Source organism: Pipistrellus kuhlii, unplaced genomic scaffold (genome assembly GCF_014108245.1).
Source record: "Pipistrellus kuhlii isolate mPipKuh1 unplaced genomic scaffold, mPipKuh1.p scaffold_m20_p_6, whole genome shotgun sequence".
NCBI lineage: Eukaryota > Metazoa > Chordata > Mammalia > Chiroptera > Vespertilionidae > Pipistrellus > Pipistrellus kuhlii.
The window spans coordinates 35,493,216-35,519,643 of record NW_023425562.1 but is presented as its reverse complement, the minus strand read 5'-3'; the positions used below and the strand labels follow the sequence as shown (position 1 = coordinate 35,519,643).

General features: G+C 49.0%; 1 protein-coding gene across 6 annotated transcripts in view; it reads left to right on the top strand.

The window, feature by feature from the left end:
- ATP9B (ATPase phospholipid transporting 9B (putative)) overlaps positions 1-25,007 on the top strand; it is a 138,427-nt gene extending 113,420 nt beyond the window's left edge. For all 6 annotated transcript variants that reach the window (XM_036417788.2, XM_036417786.2, XM_036417787.2 and 3 more), the window contains 14 exons: positions 4,440-4,601; positions 5,126-5,218; positions 8,170-8,253; positions 8,520-8,690; positions 10,804-10,902; positions 12,487-12,576; positions 12,897-13,041; positions 13,281-13,345; positions 14,211-14,366; positions 14,451-14,515; positions 16,441-16,549; positions 22,170-22,227; positions 22,818-23,021; positions 24,612-25,007. In XM_036417788.2, the coding sequence (XP_036273681.1) occupies positions 4,440-4,601; positions 5,126-5,218; positions 8,170-8,253; positions 8,520-8,690; positions 10,804-10,902; positions 12,487-12,576; positions 12,897-13,041; positions 13,281-13,345; positions 14,211-14,366; positions 14,451-14,515; positions 16,441-16,549; positions 22,170-22,227; positions 22,818-23,021; positions 24,612-24,748 (1,638 nt within the window). In that variant the 3' untranslated portion in view covers positions 24,749-25,007. The remainder of the gene's footprint in view (positions 1-4,439; positions 4,602-5,125; positions 5,219-8,169; positions 8,254-8,519; positions 8,691-10,803; positions 10,903-12,486; positions 12,577-12,896; positions 13,042-13,280; positions 13,346-14,210; positions 14,367-14,450; positions 14,516-16,440; positions 16,550-22,169; positions 22,228-22,817; positions 23,022-24,611) is intronic.
- Positions 25,008-26,428: the final 1,421 nt, after the last annotated feature.

Below are 26,428 nucleotides of genomic sequence, written 5' to 3'. Positions count from 1 at the left end.
AAGTATGTGTAGTAATGAAGTGTGTATAGTGATATTTTCAGATATGGCGAGTGGTGGGGTGTTCTGTTGGGTCAGTGTGAAGCCTGCTTACACCTGGTTGTTGTTTATTATGGTGAGTGATCATTAGTTCATTTTCTCTGGGAAGAGAAAGTTCCTTACCTGTCACTTTGTGTCCACAGCTTCTGCATAGCAAACTGCAGCTTAGCAGACATGAAAAGTTCCCTGGGAATTCCTGAACAGTTAAAGCCAGCCCTCTTCAGGGCTGTATCTGCTAGGTGCTGAGAGCTGACACTGAGCTAGTGTCAGGAACAGGCCTAAGTGGACATGGCCAGCATGCAGAGGGGCGCCAGCTCAGGTGATCCAGGCTCAGGATGACACAAACCTTGACAACCTCTACCCTCTTTTGGCCCAGAAAGGTGATTGGGTATGATTCTTGTGGCTGCGGACCCTGTACACCCACTATTTGGTAGTAACACTCTTCCCCCAGGGCCACACCCTTTATCACAGGTAGTTTCTACATTCAGATATCATTTCAGGGGTAGATAAATCTTTACTGGGTGGTTAGTGAAGAATCAGCTAAAATTTAGGACAAACCTAAAAACAGAAAAATGTTACATTAACAGCATTGCTTTTGAATTTACTGGTAGCGAAGTAAGCTATAATGTATGCAGCATGCTTCAGTTTAATCCATGTTATTGCTGTGCCTGTCGAAGCAGAGGACTGATTGTGCACTTTCATCAGCATGTCTGTGGGGAGCAGGTCCCTGTCAGTGACATCAACCCTCCTGTGACCCTCAGGAGCAGAAGAGAATGCCGAATCCATGGCCAGCCATGAGTATTGATTGGCAGTCTTTCCAGGCAATCAGATTGCAGTTTACATTCATAATTCTGTTATTATAACAATGATGGTAATAGCACAGATTATGATTGATAAAGTGTGTGATAAAAACTACCCTGGAGTATTGCTGGCAGCTATGCCTGTGTAATTGTCAAGATGATAAAGGACGTTTCCCATGCTGTTAAAGAATGATAGCACAGCTCATTCAATTTAACAAAAGGAAGATAAACAACCCAATTAAAAAATGGGCAAAGGACCTCAATAGACACGTCTCCAAAATGAACATACAGAAGGCCAAAAGGCATGAAAAAGTACTCAAAGTCACTGATCATCCGAGAGATGCAAATCAAAAAGACAATGAGGTACCACCTCATACTTGTAAGAATGGCTGTCATCAACAAATAAACAAATGATAAGTGTTGGCAGGGATGTAGAGAAAAGGAAACTCTCATGCACTGCTGGTAGGAATGCAACTGGTGCAGCCTCTGTGGAAAATAGTATGGAGTTTCCTCAAAAAATTAAAAATGGAACTGCCATTTGATCAAGTGATCCCACTTCTAGGAATATATCCCAAGAAGTTAGAAATGCCAACTAGAAAGGATATATGCACCCCTGTGTTCATAGCAGCACAATTTACAATAGCTAAGATTTGGAAACAGCCTAATCAGCAGATGAGTGGATTAAAAAAGTATGGTACATCTACACAATGGAATACTATGCAGCTGTAAAAAAGAAAGAACTCTTACCATTTGCAACAGAATGGATAGATAAATATCACATGATCTCACTCATATGTAGAATCTAATGACCAACATAAACAAATGAACAAAAATAGACCCAGAGACATAGAAACATTGAACAGACGGTCAAACCTCAGAGAGACGGCAGGGGAGAGTGGAGGGGAGCAAGAGATCAACCAATGAACTCATATGCTTATATGTATAACCCAAGAACACAAACAGTGGGTGATGAAGGCTTGGGAGGAGGGGGGAAGTGAGGGGGAAAAGAGACATACGTAATAGTTTCAACAATAAAGATTTATTTTAAAAAATAAAAATAAACACACACACAATAAAAGAATGACAACACAGAAACTTTTTAATATGAAATTGTAGCTCCCACCCCATGTTCTGTTTCCTCTCATTTCACAACTCTTGGAACTACCTTCCACACTGGTTACTAAGCATAAAGACACATGAATGTGTAAATAAACTTCCTGAATGTGTTGCTCAGTGCCTATGGATGAGACTTAACTCAGGCTTCCACTTACATATATTTTTACATCTCATTTTAATTATTTTTACTTTTGTATTATTGTCAATAATCATATTGTTAGATACTTCTGAAAGCTCTTGTGAAACAGTCATTTCAAATAAATTAAACCTTTACGCTCTAAGTTATCTTTACATTTCAGAGAAAAATATCTCAGGATTATGTCCTATTATAATGTCAAGCAGAACCTTACACATGAACATGGCAACACACAAGTACTGGATAAACCACTCAGTGCATGTTTCATTCAAATACTGACAAAAATCCTGAAGAGAGAAAATCAAGCAACAGCATTGAAAGCTCTTTTAAACAGAACCCAGACCGAAGCACTGAGGAAATCTCCCCAACTCTCTAGGACTCAATGTTGGGAGGAGGGCACATTCTTGGGAGGCCCACACCATCACTAACAGCATCCAAGGTACCATGAGGGCCGCACAGTTGGAAATTAAAAAAGCAGCAGAGAATTAATTGCTCCTGAGATAAATGTTAAGCTCTTGTTAGAAACCACCACACAGAGTATGCAGTGTGACCCAATATATTGTGGAAAAGGATGACCTCAGAGAAGCCGAGATGAAAACAGTCACTGAACAGCTCCAGCTCAGGTACCAACTCCCTGACTGCCAGCAGCACAGCGGTGGCAGGAGACAGAAACTCTATCTCAGCAAGTGACAGGTTAGGGAGTGCCTTGAAAGATAAGCCAGAGAGTGTGTGCATCAGGAAGAAGAAATGAAATATACAAACTTGGCATCCATGTAAAAACATTAGAAGAGCCATAGCCAGTTTGGCTCAGTGGATAGAGCATTGGCCTGCAGACTGAAGAGTCTCGGGTTCTATTCTGGTCAAGGACACATACCTTGTACCTTGGTTGCAGGCTCTTATGGGAGGCAACCAATTGATGTCACACATCTATGTTTCTCTCTCTGTCTCTCCCCTTCCCACTCTCCACTGAGCTGAACCAGCTAGAGCAAGAACAGCTCTTATCTTCAGACCACCACAGACACAGATGGTCAAGGCAAATGACAGGAAAGGCTCCAGGTCAGAACCTTTCCCAACAACGTAACTCCCGGCCCTGTGTCTACAAAGATGTCATCTTTGCAGCACAGGGGTGATGGTGGGTGCTGCCCCACCCATGGGCAGGACAGCAAGACTGCTGTTAGATTGCTGCTCAGGGCAAATAATCATAATCCAATACAGTCAAGGCTCATTAGCTGGCAATCTAATGTGTAATGTTTTGCTGTCCTAGATTTATGTCAGCCAACTATGATTTTACTCATTAAAATGAAATGTGTATTTTTAAATGATAAATTGGGGCTGAGGTGAAATGGGCACACTGCACAGGAAGCAGCGAAGGTGGTGGGACAGAGGAGGAACTTGCAGGGGGGGAAGGTCGTGGTGGAGGACAACCTTCCCATCCTCCTTTCTGCTGGAGATATGGCAGCAGGACACGAGGCTCTAAAGCAGTGGTCAGCAAACTCATTAGTCAACAGACCTGCAAACCGAGGCTCGCGAGCTAGTTTGCCGACCACTGTCCTAAGGCACGCCTGCACAAGGAAGCAACTTCACTCTGCACACCTAGGATGGGACATGCTGTGTGCCCTCCTGGGCAGTGGGAAATGGCACCTCAGTCCCTTCTGTTTCTGGGGTTTAGGTGAGGAACCAGGTGAGAAGGTTGTTTGAGTGTCCACTCCCTTATGCCTTTTTTTAAAAAATATATTTTTATTGATTTCAGAGAGGAAAGGAGAGAGAAAGATACAGAAACATCAATGATGAGAGAATCATTGATCGGCTATCTCTTTTATGCCCCACATTGGGAATTGCGCCCGAAATTCAGGCATGTGCCCTGACTGGGAATCGAATCATGACCTCTTTGTTCATAGGTCAATGTTCAACCACTGAGCTACGCCAGCCAGACATCTCTTATTTTAGAAAAAGGTCAGATACACAGAGAGAGTTGGATGGTTTGCTCTCTCATAGGCTCCTGGAATCAGAAAGAACCTTGGAAAGCCGATAGTGAGTGCCTGCCCACCGCCGAGCCCTCCAGCCCACTGTGTGTGCCCACTAAACCCTGGCTCTGGGCAGCTAGTAAACCAGAGCACACTCAGATGTGTCCTTTGTTTCAGAAAGTGAGATCAAGGGCTCTGTCATCCTGCTATTGTTGGCCTGAGGAATATTATTAAAAGTGAACACTAACACAGCTACAAAGATACACAAGTTCTCAGCACAGTGAGCTGTGTAAATTGGTCATCTTTTGGCCAAGCTTTCTGACTGCCAGCCTCTTGCTTTTCTTCCTGGGAAGCCAGTAGACTCACCTGTTGCTGGTCTCCCCCCAGGTGGCTCTGGTGCAGTGGACAGAGAGCATCGGCCTCACCCTGGTCAACAGAGACCTCACGTCCATGCAATTGAGGACGCCCGGCGGCCAGATCCTGACCTACTGCGTCCTACAGATGTTCCCCTTCACGTCGGAGGGCAAGCGCATGGGCATCATTGTCAGGGTAGGCATCCTCGTCCCACAATAATTGGGGGTGACTTCAGGTAGTTCTCCTGAGACAACTGAGGCAGAGCTAGTAAGAAGGGCATTTCCTCATTGTGTTTTGTTTTCAATAGCAGGAGCTTGCCGAAGATTTTAAAGTAAGAATGACTTATGACCATAAAATTGCTAAAATATACCCCCATTAAATTTTTAACCAATGCCAAAACTATATATTAGAAGTTGGCTAAACAAGGAAGCTTATTCAGTCAAACCATGAAAAGTAGAGAGAATTCATACTTACCTTGGAGTCCAAGGCGTATGTCCAATAACTAATTTTATTCTGAGCACCGCACAGTGACTCGAGATCTGCAGCTGTGTTCTCGATCTTGGTGCCCGAGCATCGGGGCAGTGTAGCTGTGTAGAAAGAGGTTCGAGCAGTGTAGCACTGGGCAGCTGCATGAAGACACTGTTCTGAGCCTGTTAGAGCTGCTGTCATTTGAGGAGCGGCATGGTCTGAACATACCCATTTATTCTCCTTCCTTGCAGGATGAGTCCACGGCAGAAATCACCTTCTACATGAAAGGTGCTGATGCTGTCATGTCCACCATCGTCCAGTATAATGACTGGCTGGAGGAGGAGGTAACTAGCGCTCTATCATGGGAACGTGTTCACAGATTAGCGAGCAGACAGAAAACCAGTGTGCTGTCCCAGCTGGTAGACCTGGGATTGGGGATGAATTAACACGCCAGGTTTCAAACCCAACACAGTATTTTTCAGGATAGTGTTTCCCACTGGATCACCTCAGGTGATACCAGCTCAGTTCCATGAGGTTGTTTAGTGATGAGCAGCTTCCTCTCTTTGTGCACAACTTCTGTGCTGGGATTTGCGTGACGGTATGTCATGCACACAAGTAGGTCCTGTGAAGAGTATTTTGTTTATTGGTGAAAAAGTAGAAAATTCTGAAATAACAGTGGACATATAGCCCATTTAATATACTCATTTTTAACCTAAATTATTTGCAAGGGGATTTAATTAGTATTTAAATCTAGTTCTAATTTGTACATAGGATTCACTTTAAAAATAGAAAGTAAGATACAAACATAACCAGTGCTCTACTGCATCAAATTGTCCCTAAACAAATATGACTTGTTTTAGCCTCATGAGGTTATAGTATTTGTTGTTTACGCTTATTTATTAATAAGAAGCTGAATTTGAAAGTAAAACTAAAGCCCTGCAGTTATAAACAGCAGCCTTTTAATGCGTGCACATTGCTGTTGTGTTAATATCTCCCCACCGTGGACAGGAGACCGTCTGTCAGTGAGGGCCACACCCTCCACAGAGGTATTGGCAATATGAATCAATAGCTCCTCGGGCACTGGGATTTAATCAGGAACATGAATAAATTAAACTCCCTGAAGACCTAGTAAAATGCCATAAAAATTACTTTTGGTCATAATGATGTGCAATTAATTATAAAATACTTGTTTAATGTATTTAGCTTTATGAGGTCAAATCAATAAATGTCCTGCACCAGACACATAATGTCAGATTGTCTTTCACAAAGATAACTTTATTAACAATCCTTTGTACATTTACTTCCTCAGCATTGCAGTTCTTCCCTTAGTTGAATCTTTGACCTCTGCCCATGTCTTGGTAGTCTGAAGACATTTCATGGGGGAGACCAGCAGGCTCTCAGAGCCCTGTGGGCTCCTCTGTCTCAGACAAGTCCCCAGGTAGGATTCTTGACTATAAACTTGTGTTCTGAAAATATTAAAAAAACAACAAAACAAAAAAACTACCAACACTTTTCACTTGTCATGTGACAGAAGGGGCCGATTTTACCAACCCTGTGGCGTGAGTCTGCATAAACTCCAGAACCAGGTCCTGGATGTAGCAGCTAACAGTGGCCGCCTTCCCTCGAAAGCGGGCTTGCCGTTCACCCCCAGACCTGATGTTAGGGGTGAACAGGAGTTAAGAATTGGGGAGCAGGGAAGTATGAGGGCACAGTGAAGAGCATACTGACATCCCCTGGGGTCCCTGTCCCCAGCCGGGACCTTTCGTCAGCTCTTTCTGCCATGTCTGCAGCTGTGTGTGTGATTGTGAGCATCAGACTAGTCTACCCAGTGAACTGACAAGGAGCTTCAGCAAACCCAAATGGCGCAGGCTTTGTATGTGCCTACAGATTTTAGCATCAGTGTAGTAAATGAGCTTTGCTGGAGATGAACCTCCTGTAGAGGGAGGTGACGTTATCTAGAAACATTAGCTTTGCCCTGAAGGGACAGTAGGCAATGACAGGGCCTCTGCACAAAGCTAGCGGGGTGAGCGAGCTTGGGAAGTTGTGTCTGCATGGTTTATCAGCGAGCCTGCATGCTTGTCCCTGGGCAATGCGGAATTTCCACTCATCTCTAATTCTAATGCACAGAAGGTCAGACACTCAAAGTCACAGTCCCCTCGGTGGCTGGGATGCAGAGCCAGCCTCCCTGTGAGAGCTGCAAAGAGGGCACCTTCCTCTCCCCTTCATGCTGTACAGATGCTAACAGTGCATACCCATCACTAGTGTTTGACTTTCTTTCATTAAAGTAGCTGGTTCATTTGTTAGCAATGTATTTGCTTAAACACATCATCACATTGTCAGCTTTACATTGTAAATGTACATCAAGACGCTGTTTTGATTAGTTGTTCTTTAGCTATGACTAGAGTCCTGTCCCCTGGTATTTGCTCAAAATATTTTGAAAAGACCCTGCTCCTGGCCCTGCCTTTGCCAGCCCCTTGCCCAAAAGTCCAGCACAGGGGGGCACCAGCAGATCCGGGAGCGATCACCATGGTCTCTGTAAACCACAAATGCCCAAAACAGGCTGAACAGCTGGAGTTTTTAGCTTTCAAAATATTGTCAAAGATTGAAAGTTGAAAGGCAGTCAGTGAGAGGGGAAGGGCCTTCGGCAGCAGGTAGCAGGTGGTCCAGGAGCCAAGTGGCCTGGATAATCCTGGGCTGTTGTTACTCTTGGCATCTCAACAGGTGAGCTTCAAACAGGTTGTTCAGAAATAAATAGCTTATTGTTCATCACATCGTGGCTTAAACTTTATTTTTCATAAGAACACGTTACTCTGCAGTACTTCTTACTTCTCACCACACTGCTCCGTGGGGTCTTCCTATTTCCAGGCCTCCCCTCCTCCCCCAGCTTAACTATCAATCTCCCTATGTTACCCGTGCCAGCACAGGGTAGCACGGAGCACAGTATGGTTTCAGGGTTTGTGGTGCCATTCTGACAAGTCTGGTTTGAGGTGGGAAAGCATGTGCTTGTCATCTGGGAGCTGCACTGTGACGCCAGCCCCACTGTGTGTGTGCACTGCTTGTTCTCGGGGTTCAGGAAGGGCAGGGCCATCATGGGGTGGGGGTGGCGTGGCAGCAGCCCCTGAGGGCACAGCTGCTAAGTGCTGTACCCACCCGTCTGGGCAAGGAGGTAGACTGGAAATGTCTGACCCTGCCGCTCCAGCTCCAGCCCCACTGGCACAGGACACAGGAACTGGAAGCAGAGATAAAAATGCAGAGAGGGTGATGACAGCACAGTAGCCTGCCTCTTCCTTTCCAGTGCGGAAACATGGCCCGCGAAGGTCTGCGCACCCTCGTGGTCGCGAAGAGGGCGCTCACAGAGGAGCAGTACCAGGACTTTGAGGTGAGCAGATCGTCTCTCTCCACCCTCAGACATTCATCCCTCGTGGGCTCTGGTGCTTCTGTGAAAATGAGTTCATACTGCTCATAGGACTTTGTGAGGTCGTGTGGCCACAGCTGGGAGCATCAGGACTTAGTCCCCAACCCTGTAATGGCCCCATCCTCTTCTGCAATAGAAGTGAGGATTTCTTTAGTGTTGCAAGTTTCCATCTATTCAGCAAGTCCTAAATGCTAATAAATATAAATAGCACAGCCCGTCTCTATCCTCAGAGCCGCTACATGCAGGCAAAGCTGAGTGTGCATGACCGGGCGCTGAAGGTGGCTGCGGTGGTGGAGAGCCTGGAGCGGGAGATGCAGCTGCTGTGTCTGACGGGGGTGGAGGACCGGCTGCAGGCTGACGTGCGGCCGACCCTGGAGATGCTGCGCAACGCGGGAATCAAGGTACGGCACCTGGAGCAGAGCGCGGTTTCCCTGTGACTGCATGACCTCTGTGCTGCCTTCTCTTCCTGGCCAGTGTGCCCTCTCTGTGCACACACGACATTAGCTCCTCCTGGCTTAGTTTCCAGGAAGGTGCTTTCTCACCTTGCGCTCCCGTGAAGTAGAGGCTCAGTTACAAAATGGTGGGCGCCTCAGGGTGGGTCTCCACTATGTGAAAGAAAGGAGCCCAGCTGCTTTTAGAAGAGAGGCTGTTGGGTATGTGGATGGTGAGACAGTGGAGGGGTCGGAGGCAGCACTGCACCCACTCCTGTTGGACTTGGCGCATGGAGCAGGTTGGTCAGGAGCAGAGTGTCAGTGAGCTCTGCACAGGGACCGACGCCCTAGCAGGTCAGGAGCGAGTTCAGTCATGAGAGCCACTCAGACTCAGACATGCAAATGACTGACGAGGGAAGAGAGATGATTATGACAGGTAGCTGCCCTGCTTGTTTTTCTGTTTCTTATCTGTCCATGCTGGATTATCCACAGGTTAGTTAGTCTGTGCTCCGTGTAAAGATTTAAGTACTTACATCAACTCCTCACTAAACTCAATAAGACTTCCTGGGGTTCTCTTTTTTTCTTACATTTCCAGCTGAAGGAAACCCCCTCACTGATGTGGGGACCTGATTTCAGCCATTCCTTGAAACCCAAGGTGCTGCTGCAGCCAGTCAGCTCACCCAAGCTACTCGTGGGCCCTTGACGTGGCCTCTCGTCCTCTGTGATTCTTATTCCCAACTTTGTCATCACAGCATGTCAGGGTCTTGGGTCCATACTCAGTAAAGTGAACACAAACGTGAGATAAAAAGCACAAATCCTCAGACACTGAGAAGAGCCAAAGTGTGTGGCACCCAAAGAATCCAGAGCACATGACACTTTTCTGTGTCCTGCTTCCAAAAATGCATGTTTACATGTGACACATGAGACACCTGAACAGTCCGGATAATGAGAGGTCACAGGAAGTTTTTGCTATAAAAAATGTAGAGATACTACTTGGTAATAAGTTAATGTTCTAGTTTTCTCTCTTTTTATTCTAGGAATATTTATATACATAATTTGTGCATGTGTGTGGGATTTAAAGTAAAAGTAGTATGATTTAACATGTGTTTTTTAAAATATATTTTTATTGATTTCAGAGAGGAAGGGAGAGGGAGATAGAAACATCAGTGATGAGAGAGAATCACTGATCAGCTGCCTCTTGCACACCTCACACTGGTGAATTGAGCCCAAAACCCGAGTATGTTCCCTGACCAGGTTTTTAGATTGATGCTCAGCCACTGAGCCACACCAGCCGGGCTAACATGTTTTATTTTCTAGAACTTCCAGCTAAACTGCATCTATTTGCCCTTTCGAACCTCAATTTTCAGCTGAATACCAGCCAGTTGGAACAGGGTCTTCAGGATCCTTCTAGTTCTTGGCCAATGACCATGTGGTGCCTCAGGCCTGGTTGTGTGGCGTGTGAGGTTGAGTGAATGCTGCCTGTTGGCATGTACTGTGTCCTCATCAGCCTCAGCCATGTGATTCCTAAACCCTGTCATTCGTGTGCCTCCAGATCTCAGCTCTGGGCCTAAAACTACTTTGCTGCCAGTTGTTTTAGTGAAGCAAGTCAAAAAGACTGTTGTGGAAAACATGAAATTTTTCCCATTGTTAGGTGCACAGCTCACAGGCACTAAGTGCATTCACAGTGTTGTGCAGCCACCACAGCACTCCAGAACTTCATCTTGTGAATCTGACACTCTTCCCTCAAAACCAAGCCCCCAGCCCCTAGCACCCACTATCTACTTTCTGTCCCTGCGAATCTGACCACTCCAGGGACCGCATACTAGTGGAATCAGACAGCATTTGCTCTTCGTGGCTGGGGGCATTTCACTCAGGACAGCATCCTCGGGGTTCATCCACGTCGCCTTGTGGATGTGCCATATCTTGCTCACCCATTCACCCAGGATGGACAGTTGGGCTGCCTCACATTCAGATATTGTGAATAGTGATGCAGTGAACTTGGGATGCCAATATCCTGCAACGAGAGACACTTTAAAGAGATGAAGTGTAATGCTGAAGTTCACCAGGGTAAACTGTTTCCTAGATATGGATGCTAACGGGCGATAAACTTGAGACGGCCACGTGCATCGCCAAGAGCTCACACTTGGTGTCGAGAGCACAAGACATTCACGTCTTCAGACCCGTAAGTCTGTCGAAATCACTTTAAATTTTAAATGTTGTATCTCACAATTAAAACCTGTAGATTCTGTGGGAATGTAAATACCGTTACATATTATTTATTGAATATCAGTTTTAAAAGAGAAATATTGCTACTGTCTTAATTTATGAAAACAGTAAGATAGGTTTCTATTAATACATTAACTGTGATCAAAAGTTGCTTTTTGATAGAAACAAGTTTTAAGTTTACAAGTACTTTTCTGTTGTTCTATTAGAATTATTTATATAATTAAATATGTGCTTTAAGTTAGACATGCTGTTCAATCTGTGGCGGTGTATATTGATACGAATTACATCTTCCTTAGTTACACATGTCACAGTGGTCAGAGCTGCCTCTTTGGGACAAACGCTACTACAGAGTTGAGATGTGTCTAATCTGCCCCTTTCCCCAAGCAAATGCTCTTCCTTAATTAGCTCAAAGAAATTTAATAGAGATAAGCTAAATTTATGTGTTCACTGTATGTATTAGTTATTTTTCATTTAATCAAACAAAAAATAAAAGTTTCTTGAGTCTTGATTGATGGTGGGTGAACAGACACTGTGTGTCTATGTCTGCTTTAAATGCAGCGCTTGTACCTACAGAAATAGTTATTTGAATATCATTTACATGTAAATGTAGTTTATTTCAAAACATCAGAATCGCAAATTAGGCCCTGCAGTCGACTATTTGCAATTAAATTATTAATGATTCTGGTAAAACGTCAGATCAATTTTTGTTGACTTTTCTGTGTTATAGCACCACAAATTAAAATTTCCACAATAAAACCTACCTATTTAAAGATGAGTCTGAGATTAATTTGTACTGCATGAAACTTTTAATTTATTTCAGTACTATAATATATCATTTCTTTTATGCCCCATAAAATCTCCACAGAAAGAATATCAAAAACCAGTTAATGTTTTCTTTCTAAAATTAATGACATTTGAACATTATGACTTGATTTTAATCTTTTAAATCATTTAATCTTTCATGTATTTGTTGAAGTGAACTAATAGAATAAGTTGAAAGCTGTGACACAGACAAGAGAAGCGACTTCAGGAAAGCATTTGCACCAGTGGTGTATTAGGAAAAGAGGCTTCTTTCAATCAGACGTTGACCTTGGGTCTCCTGTGAGGAACTCAGCTCCCTGGGCTCCTCTGTTGCTGCACTGGAGTATCATTGTATGGACGTACCACAGACTTAATCAGTGGTTACCATGGCATCCTGTGGGACTGTAGTGACAGAAGGCAAGGCAGTCATTAGCTCCTAGGTGCCTGTTACCCATTTCTGGACAAGCCAACTTCTTCTGTCCATTGTGTTTTATTGTAATTGCAATGTTTTTTCTGCACTTTACCACTTGTCAGAAAACAATCAGTGTTAGGTGAGGAGGTGTGTGTTCCCAGCACTGCAGAGAGGTTTGAAAGAGCTGCTCCTTACAGGACTCCATGTGGCAGGCACTTTGGGTTTTAGATCATATGTTTAACGACATCACTGTGGCTTGTAAATAAGCGCTTGTCAGTGCCTCTGGTTTCAACAACTGTACTCGGGTGCCCTCTTCCCTTTTTGCAGGTAGCCAGTCGAGGAGAGGCCCATTTGGAGCTGAATGCCTTTCGAAGGAAGCATGACTGTGCGCTGGTCATATCTGGGGACTCCCTGGAGGTAAGGCTGGTCCCTAGCCCGGCACGTGGCCATCTGTCTGCCCGCCTGTCCGTATCTCTGGCTCAGCATGTGTCCGCTTTTCCTGCTAGTGGACTGAAGGCTTTCTGAGTCAGATATGTAACTCAGGCTGCTTTTGCACATCTTTGTGACTTGTTAAGTAGTCCCGTTGTGGCGTGGTGGGTGTGTTTGTGAGCAGGCAGAGCCTGAAGAAGAGCTGTGCAGTACCTGTGGCTCCTCACCCGCCGGGAAGTGGGGAAGACCTTGCATGCTTGGATTGGCCACCATAGCTGCAGGTCGGTATGACCGGGTCTGTGTTCCAGGTGTGCCTGCGGTACTACGAGCACGAACTTGTGGAGCTGGCCTGCCAGTGCCCAGCTGTGGTGTGCTGCCGCTGCTCGCCCACCCAGAAGGCTCACATCGTGAAACTCCTGCAGCAGCACACGCGCAAGCGCACCTGCGCCATTGGTGAGCCCCTGCCCTCCCCTCCCCACACCGCACCTGGGGCCACACTCCCCACAGTTCCTGTAGAGTAACTTAAGAGAAACTGGTATCTTAATGTTTACAGACAAAGTTCTGTTCGACCTCCAATACCAGTTTGCTTTAATATCTACTGTGGGACATTCTAACACAGCTTCTGCTGGTAAAAGAGGGAAACAGGGCTATGGATAGGTTTGTTTATTTCTTCTCTTGTTGGTGCTCCCCAGGTGATGGTGGAAACGACGTGAGCATGATCCAGGCCGCAGACTGTGGGATTGGGATTGAGGGGAAGGTACGCTTATCCTGTCACAGCAGTGTCTCGAGCATGCCTTCAGTCAGCACCTGTTTGCTGGCCTGCTCTGTGCCAGGCTCCCAGGCACACATGTGGGCAAGGGCCAATCAGTCACTCTATGATCACCTTGATGAAATGCAGGTAGAAAGCAAGCAGGACAATGCCAATACCCTCCAGGGTTCCCGCTGTCCTCACATGACCTCTGGGCCCTCCCCATGGATGTCATCACATCCTCCAGCAAACCTTCTTGGTTGCCGTGGGACCTGCAGCTTCTCTCTTGGGCTTGACACATGGTCATTTTCAATTCCCGTGTTTCCTGGCCAACTGTGTGCTGTGGTTTGGGCTTTGTCTTTTATGCTCACAAAATGACACCCCAGAAACGAAGGAGGTTGCCGTCCAACTTTTGTCTGGCTCTCCACTCCTCTGCTGACAGCTGTGTGTTGGCAGAGTATTTGAAGGGCTTCCCTCACTTACACTCAGAGGCTTCATGAGATGGCAGGTGGGTGGCATTTAGATGCAAGAGAACTAAAGCTTATTAGACAGTCATCCTGAAGGTTCCCGAGATCCTTGGGCCCGTCTCCTGGGCAGCCTTGCCATGTTCTACCTCAGCTGAACTTCTGTGATTCTGACAGACGCCAAAGGAATGGTCCTGGCTTCCTGGCCAGCGCCCTTTTCCCGTCATCAGCTCCTAGTGCTGTGCACTGCCTGCCCCTCCCAGGAGCTGTCCCTGCAGCCCCGTCACTTGCCCCAGAGGCCACTCCTCACAGTGGGGCCGAGGTTCTCAGTGTTCTCTTACTGGAGCTCTGCACGTGTGCTCCAGAGCACAGACTTGCTGTGCGGTTTGTGAGGCACCTTTACATTGCAGGAGGGGAAGGCAGCCTCGTTGGCAGCTGACTTCTCCATCACGCAATTCAAGCACATCGGCCGGCTGCTCATGGTGCACGGGCGGAGCAGCTACAAGAGGTCTGCGGCACTCGGCCAGTTCGTCATGCACAGGGGCCTCATCATCTCCACCATGCAGGTGCGCAGGCGCCATGGGAGGCATGGAGAGGTAGGGAGTGTCGGGAAGGCCCATGACTAACTACTGTCCTGTCCTCTCTCCAAGGCTGTGTTCTCCTCCGTCTGCTACTTCGCCTCTGTCCCCCTGTACCAGGGGTTCCTCATGGTGGGGTAAGTACTGGGAAGGAGAAGCCCACACAGCAGGTGCCTGAGTGGCCATGCACAGTCAGTGTTTACATGTTGTTGCTGAAGAAGGAGTGAGGCTCTGCTTGCGTGAATATGGGGACGACACCCACTTGCCATCCCTCTTATAATTTTACCATTTAATTAGAATTTCTGTTTTCACGGCAAAGTCATAACACATGTCAGGAATATGTCAGATCCAAGATGTTTGAAAGCATCCTGTGTGTCATTAAGAGGAAGAACAACAGCCCATCACCGTCCCAGGACCAAGGGTCCTTCCATAGCCTCTTCTCTCGCTCTCTCCCAACATCCTCCTCCCTGGCCACCGCAGACCCTGCCACTCACAGGCCAGGGCTTTCCTACAGCAGCGGCAGTGAGCACACAGGCTCCCAGCTGTTCTGAAGCCATCCCCTCCCTGCAGCATCCCCACGTCATGCGTGACAGCAGAGACCCAACGAGCCCAGAAGGCCTCAAGGCCACAGGGCTGGTAGGAGGCACAGCCAGGACAGCTCAGACAGTGACACACGCTGCCCTCCCGGCCACTTCTCCTGCAGCGGTCAGCACGGAGCAAACACACGGTCAGTACATTTCCTCCGGCTGCAGGCAACACAGATCTCCCATGCCTGTCCCTATTGTCTCAGAAAGAGGACAGAGGGCAGGGCCAAAAAAGGACTTGAGGAAATAATGGCCAGAAACTTCCCAAATTTCACAAAAGACAAACCTATAGATTCAAGAAGGTAACCAAACACCAAGCAGCCTCAATCCAAAGAAATCCACCAAGTCACGTCATCAGACACATGAAAACTAAAGGCAAACACCTTATAGCAGGCAGAGAGAAGACGTCTCTGGGAAGAAAAGTTCAGCAACAGCGGTGTCCTGGCAGGAGATACCTGGAGCTGCATGCAGTGAAGGCATCTCTGGAACTTCAGGAAGTGTATGCTGCCACAGGCCAAGGAGCTCATAACTGCCTCGCAGGACTCCACAGCCCAGGACAGTCCCACTTACCTCAACCCACCAACGGGAACAGCAGTTCTCCCAGCGCAGGTGCAGAGCTGCTCAGTGGCAGTGCTGTGGAAAAGCAGACTTAAAGCTCAGTGAGACACACTAACCATCTGAGCGGCTGGGACCATTGTGGTAGGGCCAGCCACAGAGAGAATGTGGAGAAATCATCCTCCCACACTGCTGGTGGGAACGTGAAACGGACAGCCACACTGGTGCACTGTGCGGCAGGGTCTTACAAAAACCACACACCATCAATCCAAAATAAATGAAAACTTATTTTTACCAAAAAAAAAATCTCTGCTAAATGTTTATGGCAATTCTAGTTGTAATAACCAGAAACTGGAATGACCGGGATGTACCTCAGTGAACGGTCTGGTCACAGAGACTGCTAAGTCTACAACCACGGACAATCAAAAGGAGGGAATGTTGGTACAGCAGCCTTACATCTCTGCAGGGAATCGGGCCGAGTGAAAGTGCCACCCACAGGCTACCTGCTATGTGACCTGTGTGTGCACCTTGAAGTGAACAGATTAGTGGTGGCCAGGGGCTGAGGGGCCTGGAAGGGAAGAAGTGGCAGGAGGGCCTGAGTGCAGATGGCCCATGTCTGCACTGTGTCCTTGTCCCTATTCTGGCTGTGAGCAAGCTGCAGCTGGTTAAAGGGCACAGGCTCTCTGTGTTACATCTGATCCCTGCACATGGGTGCACAACAATCTCAGAATGTTTAATGAGGAAGGAAAACCGGGTCCTGCCACCTGTGCCTGTGTGGCTTGCAGACTGTGGCTGGGCGGTGAGTGGGATGAACATTGAGTTTCAGTGCCACCTTGTGTTTGTTCTGTTTAGTTTTATAACCTTTGGCCTGTGATTGCAGAGGGTGTTCCTCATGCTGACTTCACTCTCCTCTGGGCTCTCAGGTACGCGACCATCTACACCATGTTTCCAGTGTTCTCACTGGTGCTGGACCAGGACGTGAAACCGGACATGGCCATGCTGTACCCAGAGCTCTACAAGGACCTCACCAAGGTACGGCCAGGCCAGCACCTCCCGAGCTTGCAGACACTCAGGTGTTCCACAAGAACACTTATAGAGAGAAGGTGCCCTCATGAGGCAGTTTCCCAGCAGGTTTAAATCTGTTCTGTTCTTCCAGACATTTTTTATTTCTCCTAGTTGGTTTTGATATTTTTCTTTTGAGTTAACCTTCAAAACAGGGAAACATAACCAGCAAAAAAGCTTTCTCAGACATTGGTGATGACGCTCTGATGTCACAACAAAGTCCTAATCTAAGGGCACTCTCACCCCTGGGCTCGTAGGAGCTCCTTTCCCAGTTGTGGTTCCACCTGGCACCCTCACACCGTCTGTCAGGCACAGGCAGCATTCTAGCAGTTAGGACCCCAGGAGTCACCTATATCTGCAGGGGGCTGCAGGATCACACCTGTGTGAGACATGCTTCTGTCCCCAAGACCCATGTGCCATGGATGCCATGATGCTGCCACACAAAACTCCAGCCCCTGAAACTATGCAAAAGATTCGCTTATTTACCTAAAATTGTACTGTTAAGGTTAAAATAATCCTGGAAGACATTTTTAGCTTATTATGTTTTTTGTGGACGCATCTTTTTATAGCACAAAAAATACTCTACATCCAAATATAAATCATAGTGACTTTGGAATCTTCTAGAAGGCTTGCTTTTCCTGAACCAACATTCTGAGAGCAAAGTCCACTAACCCTCAAAATAAATTTAGGTTTACAGTTGATAATCTGTTTCTGAGGCGACAGTGGCATATGGGGCAGCAAAAAAGAAACCTCACTGAACACAAACCAGTGCCCTGTAGCCCCTGATCCCTGTCCAGTCATAGTGGTGCTTAGCTTGACTTCATGGAGTTGCTATGAGGATCTGGTGTACAAAATCCCATACTACTCTGATAGTCAGGACAGAAATAGAGCTAGCTCACCAGTATAGTATACAATAAGATAAAATAGCAAGCATTATGGTTATGATGATAATATTGTGAATATTACAACTAGAATAAAAAGGTTTTAGATTAATCTTCTGAAATGATGAAATCATTACCATTCAGTGAAGTAGAATAGGGTAAGAGATTCAAAACCCATAGGAAGCTATTGCAAATAATTGTGATTTTAGTAGATACTTCCCTGTTTCCAAGTCTGTAGACACTTACATACTGCTCACAGAAATACAGGGAAATGAGCTTTTATGTAGAATATAAATTAGGTGAGCTACCCAGAAATAGACAGTTGAGTCTTGCAGGTCAACCCAGACCAGCTGCCCAATGGTCGGTGTAGGATTCTCAGCAGCTCAGTCGGCACCTGGCGGTCACTGGCAGTGAGACAGCAGGCACATTGGCCTCCAGTGTTTAGGGCTTAGACTGTGCCCACCAGCAGCATCCCTTGATGGCTTTGGGAGTCACTCCAGGGGCAGAACGGGTTCACAGGGTCACCAGCCCCTGAGCTGAGCAGCTGACTCCTCTCAACCATAAAGTCAATGCCATTGGCTGATGGGTTAAACATGTGGGGATGTTGGGAAACCTTGTTCAAATCTGACTAAGTTGAATTTAAGGTGCTAGCTTCCCATTCTGTTGTGCTGACCAGCGATTTAGTATATTTCAGTACCCCAAAGTCAGGACACTGAATCTTTTTATAACGGCTTAGTCACTTCTGTCCTCCAGGCTCCTTTTCGATAAGATCCAAAACCTATGCTTCTTGTCCTTAAGTATGTATGTCTTTAAAAATCTCATACACATCACGTCTTTTGAAAACAAAGTAGAAAGTAGCCTTAACGTGCTCACTACTTGACTTGGTGAGACCCAAGGTGCTTCTCCTCTTGGCAATGGAGAGAGTTTGTGACGCTGGACGCTCAACCAAGTCAGTCTAATGCTGTGTTGTCAGTGCTGGCAGGAACTGGGCAACATGCATCTGTGACTCTGCCTGTGGCAGGTGTGGTGAGGGTGCTGTGCAGGGCTGGTGAAAGCGTGTGAGACATGGCTCCTGCCCAGCAGCCCACGTGCAGCTGGAGGGAAACATGAGTACAGGCCGTGGCAACGGCAGCTGTGCAGCAGCACAATGAATAAGAGCAGGCAGGGTGTTCATATTGTCTAGGGACTGAACTCTCTAGTAAGCTGTGAGCAGAAATCCAGGTCACAGAGAACGTGAAACGCCTTTAGAGGTCATCAGGCAGGCAGAGGACACACCCCGGGCAAAGTGGAGGAAAGCACTGTGCTTTGAAATAAGCGTCTGTGCTTATACCTCTTTGTAAACAGTCTCTGATCTGGGTGAGCGGCCCAGGCATCGCGGGTCTGGCTTACTGTCGACGAGATGCCGAGCTGCTGTGCCGTGCCGCCTCCGGGGCTTTGCACTGGGAAGCGGGGTCTGCTCCCTCAGTATTCAGATCGATTAAACAAAGATGTGACTGCGCCTTCTTGCCAACACCACAGCATCTGCATTCCTACGGAAAACAATGTGATCATGACAGTAATACCTAGGTGTCCCTCAGTGCAGTCACTGGCGCTGGGTGCTGCAGGACTGGGCATGTGCTCATTGCTCTCCTGCCTGCAGCCGGCTCTGTGGTCCTGAGGGCCTGTACCTCTTGTGAAAAGCCCTGTGCCTGGGCTCAGGGTCGGGACTAAGATATGTCAGTGCCAGAGCGCTGCCTCAGCAGAGCCAGAAGTGTCTCAGACATCAGCTGTGAATTCAGTTCCCAGCTCATGGTTTTCCATTCATGATAAACTGCTAACCAGAGAGACATCTGGGTGTAGTTGTGCTAATTGTCAAGTTACCAAGTAGGTGACGCTGTGCTGTCCTTGGTAAAAGTCTGAATCATCAGACGTTGGACAGTGAGGACTGCTTCACTACCTCTATTTTCTGTTGAACAGTCTCAACCTGGTTTAACTTTTGAAATGTATATTTGCACCTATATAGTTTTTAAAATAATAGTGATAAGGCATGGAAAGGACATTAAAGGCATGGACATAAGAAGGAAAAGTAGAAATATCTGTGCTATCGCCATAGCAGTCTGAGTAGAAAATTTCAAGTGATCCACACAAAACCTTTTAAACGAGGAGGTTTGAGAAGGTGCAGGATCCAAGGAAAAGGTATCTTAACCACTTAAACGAATGGTTAGCAATGAACAAACAATATTGGTATATTGTTTTTTGCTGGTATAACTAGCAAAATACATGTAGGATATTACACTGAGTGGCCAGATTAATATGATCTCTGAACAAATAATAATTTGTCCACTAAGTGTATATCCTATATAATAAAAGGCTAATATGCAAATTGTCCCCTCGACCAGGAGTTCGACCAGCAAGCAGGCCAGCCAACCCCCCATGTCCCTTTCCCCTGGCCAGGCTGGCCAGGCTGGCCAGGCCTCACCCATGAACGAATTCATGCACTGGGCCTCTAACACACACACACACTCACTCTGAGTGGCCAGATTATTATGCATTCAGAGATCATAATAATCTGGCCACTCAGTGTGTATGCTAAAAACTAAACCACTGAGGGAGAAATTTGAAGGTGTAAATGAATGTTCACAGACTGGAAGACACGATGTTGAAGGATCTTGACCAGCAGATTCTAAGATTTATATGGACAGTTAAGGGAACAGAACCACCAAAAGGTTTTGGAAAAGAACAAGATTAGAAGACTTTCTGTGAAACAGCAGTCACAGCACAGCACAGGACAGACAGAGTGGCCTGAAATGAAAAGCCAGAAATACAGCCAAATGCAATAGTCATTCTTTGACAAACATAAAAGGAAACAAGAGGAGGAAGGGTCGTCTTGCCAGCAGCCGATGTGCTCACAACTGGGCACCCAGAGGCGGGAGCGGACCCTTCACCCGTGCCCACGCCTGCCATGGAAATGCCCTCAGGATGGATGAGGACCTGACTGAAAGGTGAGACTCAACCATGCAGAAGAAAACATGCTCGACTATAATCAGGCAGAGCTTTAGACAGGGTCAGAGCATGACTCCTAAAATGGGCACGTTGGTCTTAATCATCACTAAACACTGCTGTTCTGTGCAGGGCCTGTTCAGGGAGTGAATAGACAAACTCAGACGCAGGAAGTGTCTGCAGATGGCACCTCTGCTGGAGGACTTGTACCAGAATATACAGAGAACCTCCAAAATGAACAGAATTCATTTTCTCAGTGGACAGGAGACCGGGGCAGGCGCAAGTAGGTTCACAGAAATGTTCAGTGAATTAAAATTAAAACCAGAGACGTGACCATGAAGTCTGAAAAGGGCAAAACCCTGGAACACCAGCACCACCACGTGCTTGGGGGGACACAGCAGGGCCCCTCTCACTGCCGAGGGGTGCCAGCGCCCAGCCCCTCGGGAACAGGGCTTGGCCATGTCTTACGAAGTGAAGCGTGCACGTGCCATCAGCCCGGCAGCCCAGGAGGAAGCACGTGCGTGTTCACACAGAACCCTGTGCACTGAGCTCGGTGCACCTTGTCTTAATGGCCCAGCCTGGGAATGACCAGGTGCCCTTCACTCAGCGACGGTGCCCACACAGGACAGTGAGAGGGCGGGGGGAGCCGTCTCAACAGCACAGCTGATGCTGAAGTGCGCTTGGCCACACACAAGGCAGGCTCAAACATGTGTGATCCCAGCATGTGACCCTCTGGGGCGGGAGCAGGTCAGTGGCTGCCCCAGGTTCGGGGTGGGAGGGTGGCTGGCAGGGCATTGGGCAAGAGAGCTGTCGGCTCAACTCGGGGGCCCATGGTGTCTGTTGGTCGGAACGCAGAGATGCATGGGACGCAGACTGACAAATACAGCTCACCCTAGGAGAGACAAGTCACCTCCATGCTGGCAGGGATGGACCATGCAGTGGTCCCTGGGAAAGTGTCTGACCGAGTCTGTGGCGAGGCTGGGGGCTGCGAGCTCAAAGGAGCCCTGGCTGCAACCGTTGAGTGTCTCGCAGGAAAACTAGACTGAACACATGGATGGCACATTGCTGGCTGATGAGAGGCAAGGCCAAAGCTGAAGAAGGGACAGAAGGGCTCACTGTGCCAGCGAGGCACAGGCAGAAGGAACAGGACCTGCACGTGTGTGGGTGTGTGGGAGCCATCCTCACCCATGTCCAGGAAGTGAGGGAGCACTCAGACTACTGGGTATTGACAGCAGGAACCCACCTGAGAGTTCCCAGTGAGCACCAGGAGCTGCACGCGGCCCTCAGGGAACGGAGCTGGGACTTGGAGAAACCAAGCCCCAAACAAGAAACAAAAGCCACAGTGAGGGGAACTCAGGAACTGCCTCTGCCTCGCCCTGGACTTTGTCCTCACACACCAGCTGGCAGGCATTTCAGCCGCGGCTTCTCCCAGTCGCCCTCTGAGTCAGAGCCGCTGGTTCCCGGGGTTTCTGCCCCAGCCCTGCACACACACGCACCGTCCCTCAGTAGGTGCTTCTGGTGGGTTCTGACTGCACTGCCCCAGCTTAATTGCCTAGACAGACCTTCTACCCCAGACAGCTCAGAGAGACCGCACCCATTCCCCGAGCGCACAGATGGGAGCTCCGACTCAGCAGGGTGGGGGGGTTGAGTCTGAGTGGTCCTGGGCCTGCAGGAGTCACCAGGCTGAGCCGCGGGAGATGTGGTTAACTCGCTCTCTGCTTTTTCCCCAGGGCCGGTCCTTGTCCTTTAAAACATTCCTCGTCTGGGTGTTAATCAGCATTTACCAAGGTAAGAGCGCTGCCCCTGCAGTGATGCCTGTCTCCTGTCAGTCCTTTCCCCTCGCAGTCCCACCCACAACCACATTCCTGTCCATCTAGTGATCGCCCTCCGCAGCTGTCCGCCAGGCCCTTCGCTGTGCAGCATTTTGTTAACCGATGATTGCTACCTAAAAACTTACTGTTTTTAATGAAATGTAAATCCAGAAACACTTTAACAAGCACTTATCACAGTGGTTCTTTCCAGGAGAGACAGCGGGACGTGGAGAATCTGAGTCGAGTGGTCACAGGTTGCTGGCCGCCTGTGTAGTTCCAGACAAATGAGAGGTGGTTGGAAGTGAGATTACTGGAGACCAGACTTACTGCAGCGAGGCCCAGGCTGACCTCACTAACTGCAGTGGAGGCCTCCTTCTCCAGGCACTTCATTCATAAGCCAGAGTTTAAGAGAATAGCGTGGGAGGTTGGGACGTTTATAGCCCACGACTCTTATAAACGCCAACCAGCTCTTCATGGCCCTTTTCATGCTCCTCACATGTAACAGGATCTCCAGGCCCCAGAAAGTCTGTCACGGAAAAGCCACACCCGTCACCCTGTGTCTTCCAGGCGGCATTCTCATGTACGGGGCGCTGGTGCTCTTTGAGTCGGAGTTTGTCCACGTCGTGGCCATCTCGTTCACGGCCCTCATCCTCACCGAGCTGCTGATGGTGGCGCTGACGGTCCGCACGTGGCACTGGCTGATGGTCGTGGCCGAGTTCCTCAGCCTCGGCTGCTACGTGGCCTCTCTGGCTTTTCTAAATGAGTATTTTGGTAAGTTGCCTTGGAATTATTTCTGGATAATTGTTTTTTATTTTTAAACATTTTTTATTATTACTTCTTCATACATTGTCTAAATTGCAGTTCACAGTAAAACCCGCATCAGAAAGCTTCAAACAAGCTTATTTGGGGAAAGATTAAACTCCTTATAATAATTTATAAAATCAAGGCATTCACCATCTTGGCTTTTAGAGAGATAGTGACCGTGACATGGAGACCCCTTCACACCAAGGCTCTGTGTTTGGCAGCTCCCGCCGTCCTCCTGCATACACAGGGCACCGTGTGCATGGCCTCAGCCCCATCAGCAGGTCAGCTGCCAGCACAGTGGTGTTAGCCCCTCGCCAGCACTGTGGCATGGTGTCACACACTCGGTGGTCCCCCCCTCGCCCTCCCAGCTCTGCCATCCCCAGCCAGGGGCCGTGATGCTTCACGAGAGCTGATAGTGACTGAGACCCTGGATGAGTGTCAGGTGGTGGCTGTCCCCATGCTCTCCGACCAGACTCACCCTCATCTTCACACTTAGGTGACCTCTGATGCTTCTCCTTTGAGCTCAGGGACACAGGAATGACTGTCCATCACAGGCACAGGCCTGGTGGCAGCTGGCACATGACAGTCCTCCACCCTGCCCGAGACAGCAGCACCCTGCAATCTGCCCTCGCCTGACTCTGATGGAACCCTGCTCGTCAGTCACCCTTCTTCCAGTTTCAGGCCTTTCCAGCCGAGACTGAGAGAGATTTCCCTGTGTGACGCCAACTGATGGCTGTGTCTGACAGGACCTGTGAGCCTCTTTAAGGTTTAAATCGGGCAAAGAGAAGAGAAGGAGTGTGGTCCATGCTACAGGTGGCTCTTTGTCCTCAGCGTCGGGCAGTGGGGTGGTGACTACTCCCGCTGTAGTAGAATGCAGGGCAGGGCGCTCAGGGACATGGGGCTGTGCCAGACCTGGCTCTCCAGCAGGTTTTCAGGAGGGAAACGTGCCCGCCTGTGGAATGTCACCAGCACCATGGTGCAGGGATGCATCAGGAGGTCTCATCCCACCTCTGACAACACACGGGTTTCTGCCACTTGGAAAGGCGAACACTGTAAATGACTGGTTTTTCATGTGCCTCTTCCCGTAAGAAAGTCAGACCGCCCGCCGTTAGGCTGCAGCTCTGTCACGGCCCCAGAGCAGGGCCACCGCTGTGCTTCCCTGGCCGAGGCCGAGGGACAGGAAGGACAGGCGAGCAGTGTCAGCACCGCCTGCTGTGTCCCTGCACCTGTGGCCCAGCGGCTGTCCCTGGAGGAGAAGGTGGGCCTGGGCATCTGGCACATCACAGGGTCCCTCCTGCTGCCGGGATTCCTCCTGGACCAGCACTCGGTGCCGAGTGGCTGCCACCGCCCGGCTTGGGTGGCGCAGGTCACACTCTCTAATGTGCTCCCATGACCGTTAGGAGAGTTCGTTCTCCCTGGAGCGCAGGCAGAGCAGTGCTTTAGAAAGAACCTGCATTCCGCTGGAGTGACTCGGGTGCACTGCAGGTGGGGCCTGTGTGCCATGGGCGCCTGCGGCCTCCCTGACGGCCTCTCTCACCGCCTGTGTTTCTCCTGCAGACCTCGCCTTCATCACCACCATGACCTTCCTGTGGAAGGTGTCGGCCATCACCGTGGTCAGCTGCCTCCCGCTCTACGTCCTCAAGTATTTGAAGCGCAAGCTCTCCCCGCCCAGCTACTCCAAGCTGACCTCCTAGCACAGCGCCTGTGGCACCACGGGCTCCGGGTGCAGGTGCGGTGGCTCCTGGGACAGGACAGCACGGAGCCCAAGGAGCTCTGCCCTCGCGGGGGCGGCTGCAGGAGGCGCCTCCCATGCCAGGCGGCACCCCGTCCCTTCCTTTTCATATCGGACTGGCTTCCGCTTCCGTGGCACATGAGCTCTAATTATTTCACTGTTACTGTAAAGCATTCATCTTACTCTGGTTTCTGAGAATTAAAACGAAAGCTTATTTAATACTTAGCAGTTTCCAAACATTCAAGCGCTTTCTTTGATGTTACAGCAGAAAGTCATTCCTACTGAACTGGAATAAAACGCAGGTGCTGAAATGCAGTGTGTATGTCCTGCAGCTCCTGGGGACCATGTGTGTGCCACCCATGGCCCCTCCCTGTGGGGTGGCCCATTCACATGCTCACCTCCTTCCGGCCCAACGCTTGGTGCTCCAGTGACATGAGCAGATGGCACCTCACACTCAGTGGAGTGAACTGAGGTGGCTTCCTGCACCTCTCCTGCGGCAGCTGTGGCTAAAGTTCTGTCCTCACTCGTGGGACATCACACCTGACCGTAAAGCCATGTCTGGGCTGGGCGCCCTGTCCCTGGCTGCTCAAGTTGCAACCATACACACTCACCTGACCCAGAACAGGAAGACCTGTCCCCAAGTGTCACCCCCACCTCCGAGCGCCTGCTTCTGCTGTTAAACAGCATTTTCATTGGATAAGGAGTTACCCCTCCCGCTGCTAGGAAGTGGGAAGGGGAGAGGGTGGTCTGGGGGTTCCTGGCTGGTGGGTCAGGCTACCTAGCTAACTTTGCTAAACTGAGGCTTCAGGCCTTGAACCAGGCATTTTGGGTCTGTTGGTGCCCTTCATGTCCCAGACCTGGTGGAGGGTGGTGCTGGGCTGGAAGGTGTGAGCCTGCCTGCAGTTTGCCCATCCTTCTGTAGTGTTCTTGGCCCCGCCCAGAGCTACAGTCTGATCCACAAAACTGGCCAACCACCACCTGGCGCTGGGCTCAGCCAAAAACTTGCCTGCCAGCTCGGGGAGCTATTCCCAGTGCCACCACAAGGTGTCGCTATTCACTGGTCTCAGCCCAACAGCAGCTGTGGGGCTTGTGGCTGGTTTGCCTCTGCATTAACGTTCCCAGAGGTCCCTCCAGGTCTGGACTGACCTGGGCCTCATGCGTCCCCTGCCTCCGGCTGAGAGCAGCAAGCAGGCGATGGTAGCGCTGGAACCCAGGCTTCACTGGGTACCTGGCAGACTGAAGAAGGTGGCCTAAGTGGCCACTCCTTTCAATACACCACACCCTCTGGCCGCCAGCTCCATTGTGACAAACAGGAATAGGAGAAGTGGGAAGGGACACACAGCCCTGGGTTCCTGTTGGGCCCATTGGAGTAGATGGGTCGGCCGGCTTCAGGAAACCAAGATTGTCTGCGTCCAAATCAGAGTTGCCATCTGGGCAGTGAAGACGGTGTCCTCCTGGGGAGCTGCTGTCAGGCCCCAGGGAGCTGGCAGGTGGCGGTCATGCCCCCGAGCAGGGTGTCCTCGTGGAGATGTGTGTGCACTGGGCCAGGTGACAGGGCCGTCAGGTCTGGGGGCACCTGGGCCACTCACACTTCTAAGCCCTGGAAGCCTCGTCAGCCCCAGAAGTTCTGATGAGTGGCTGA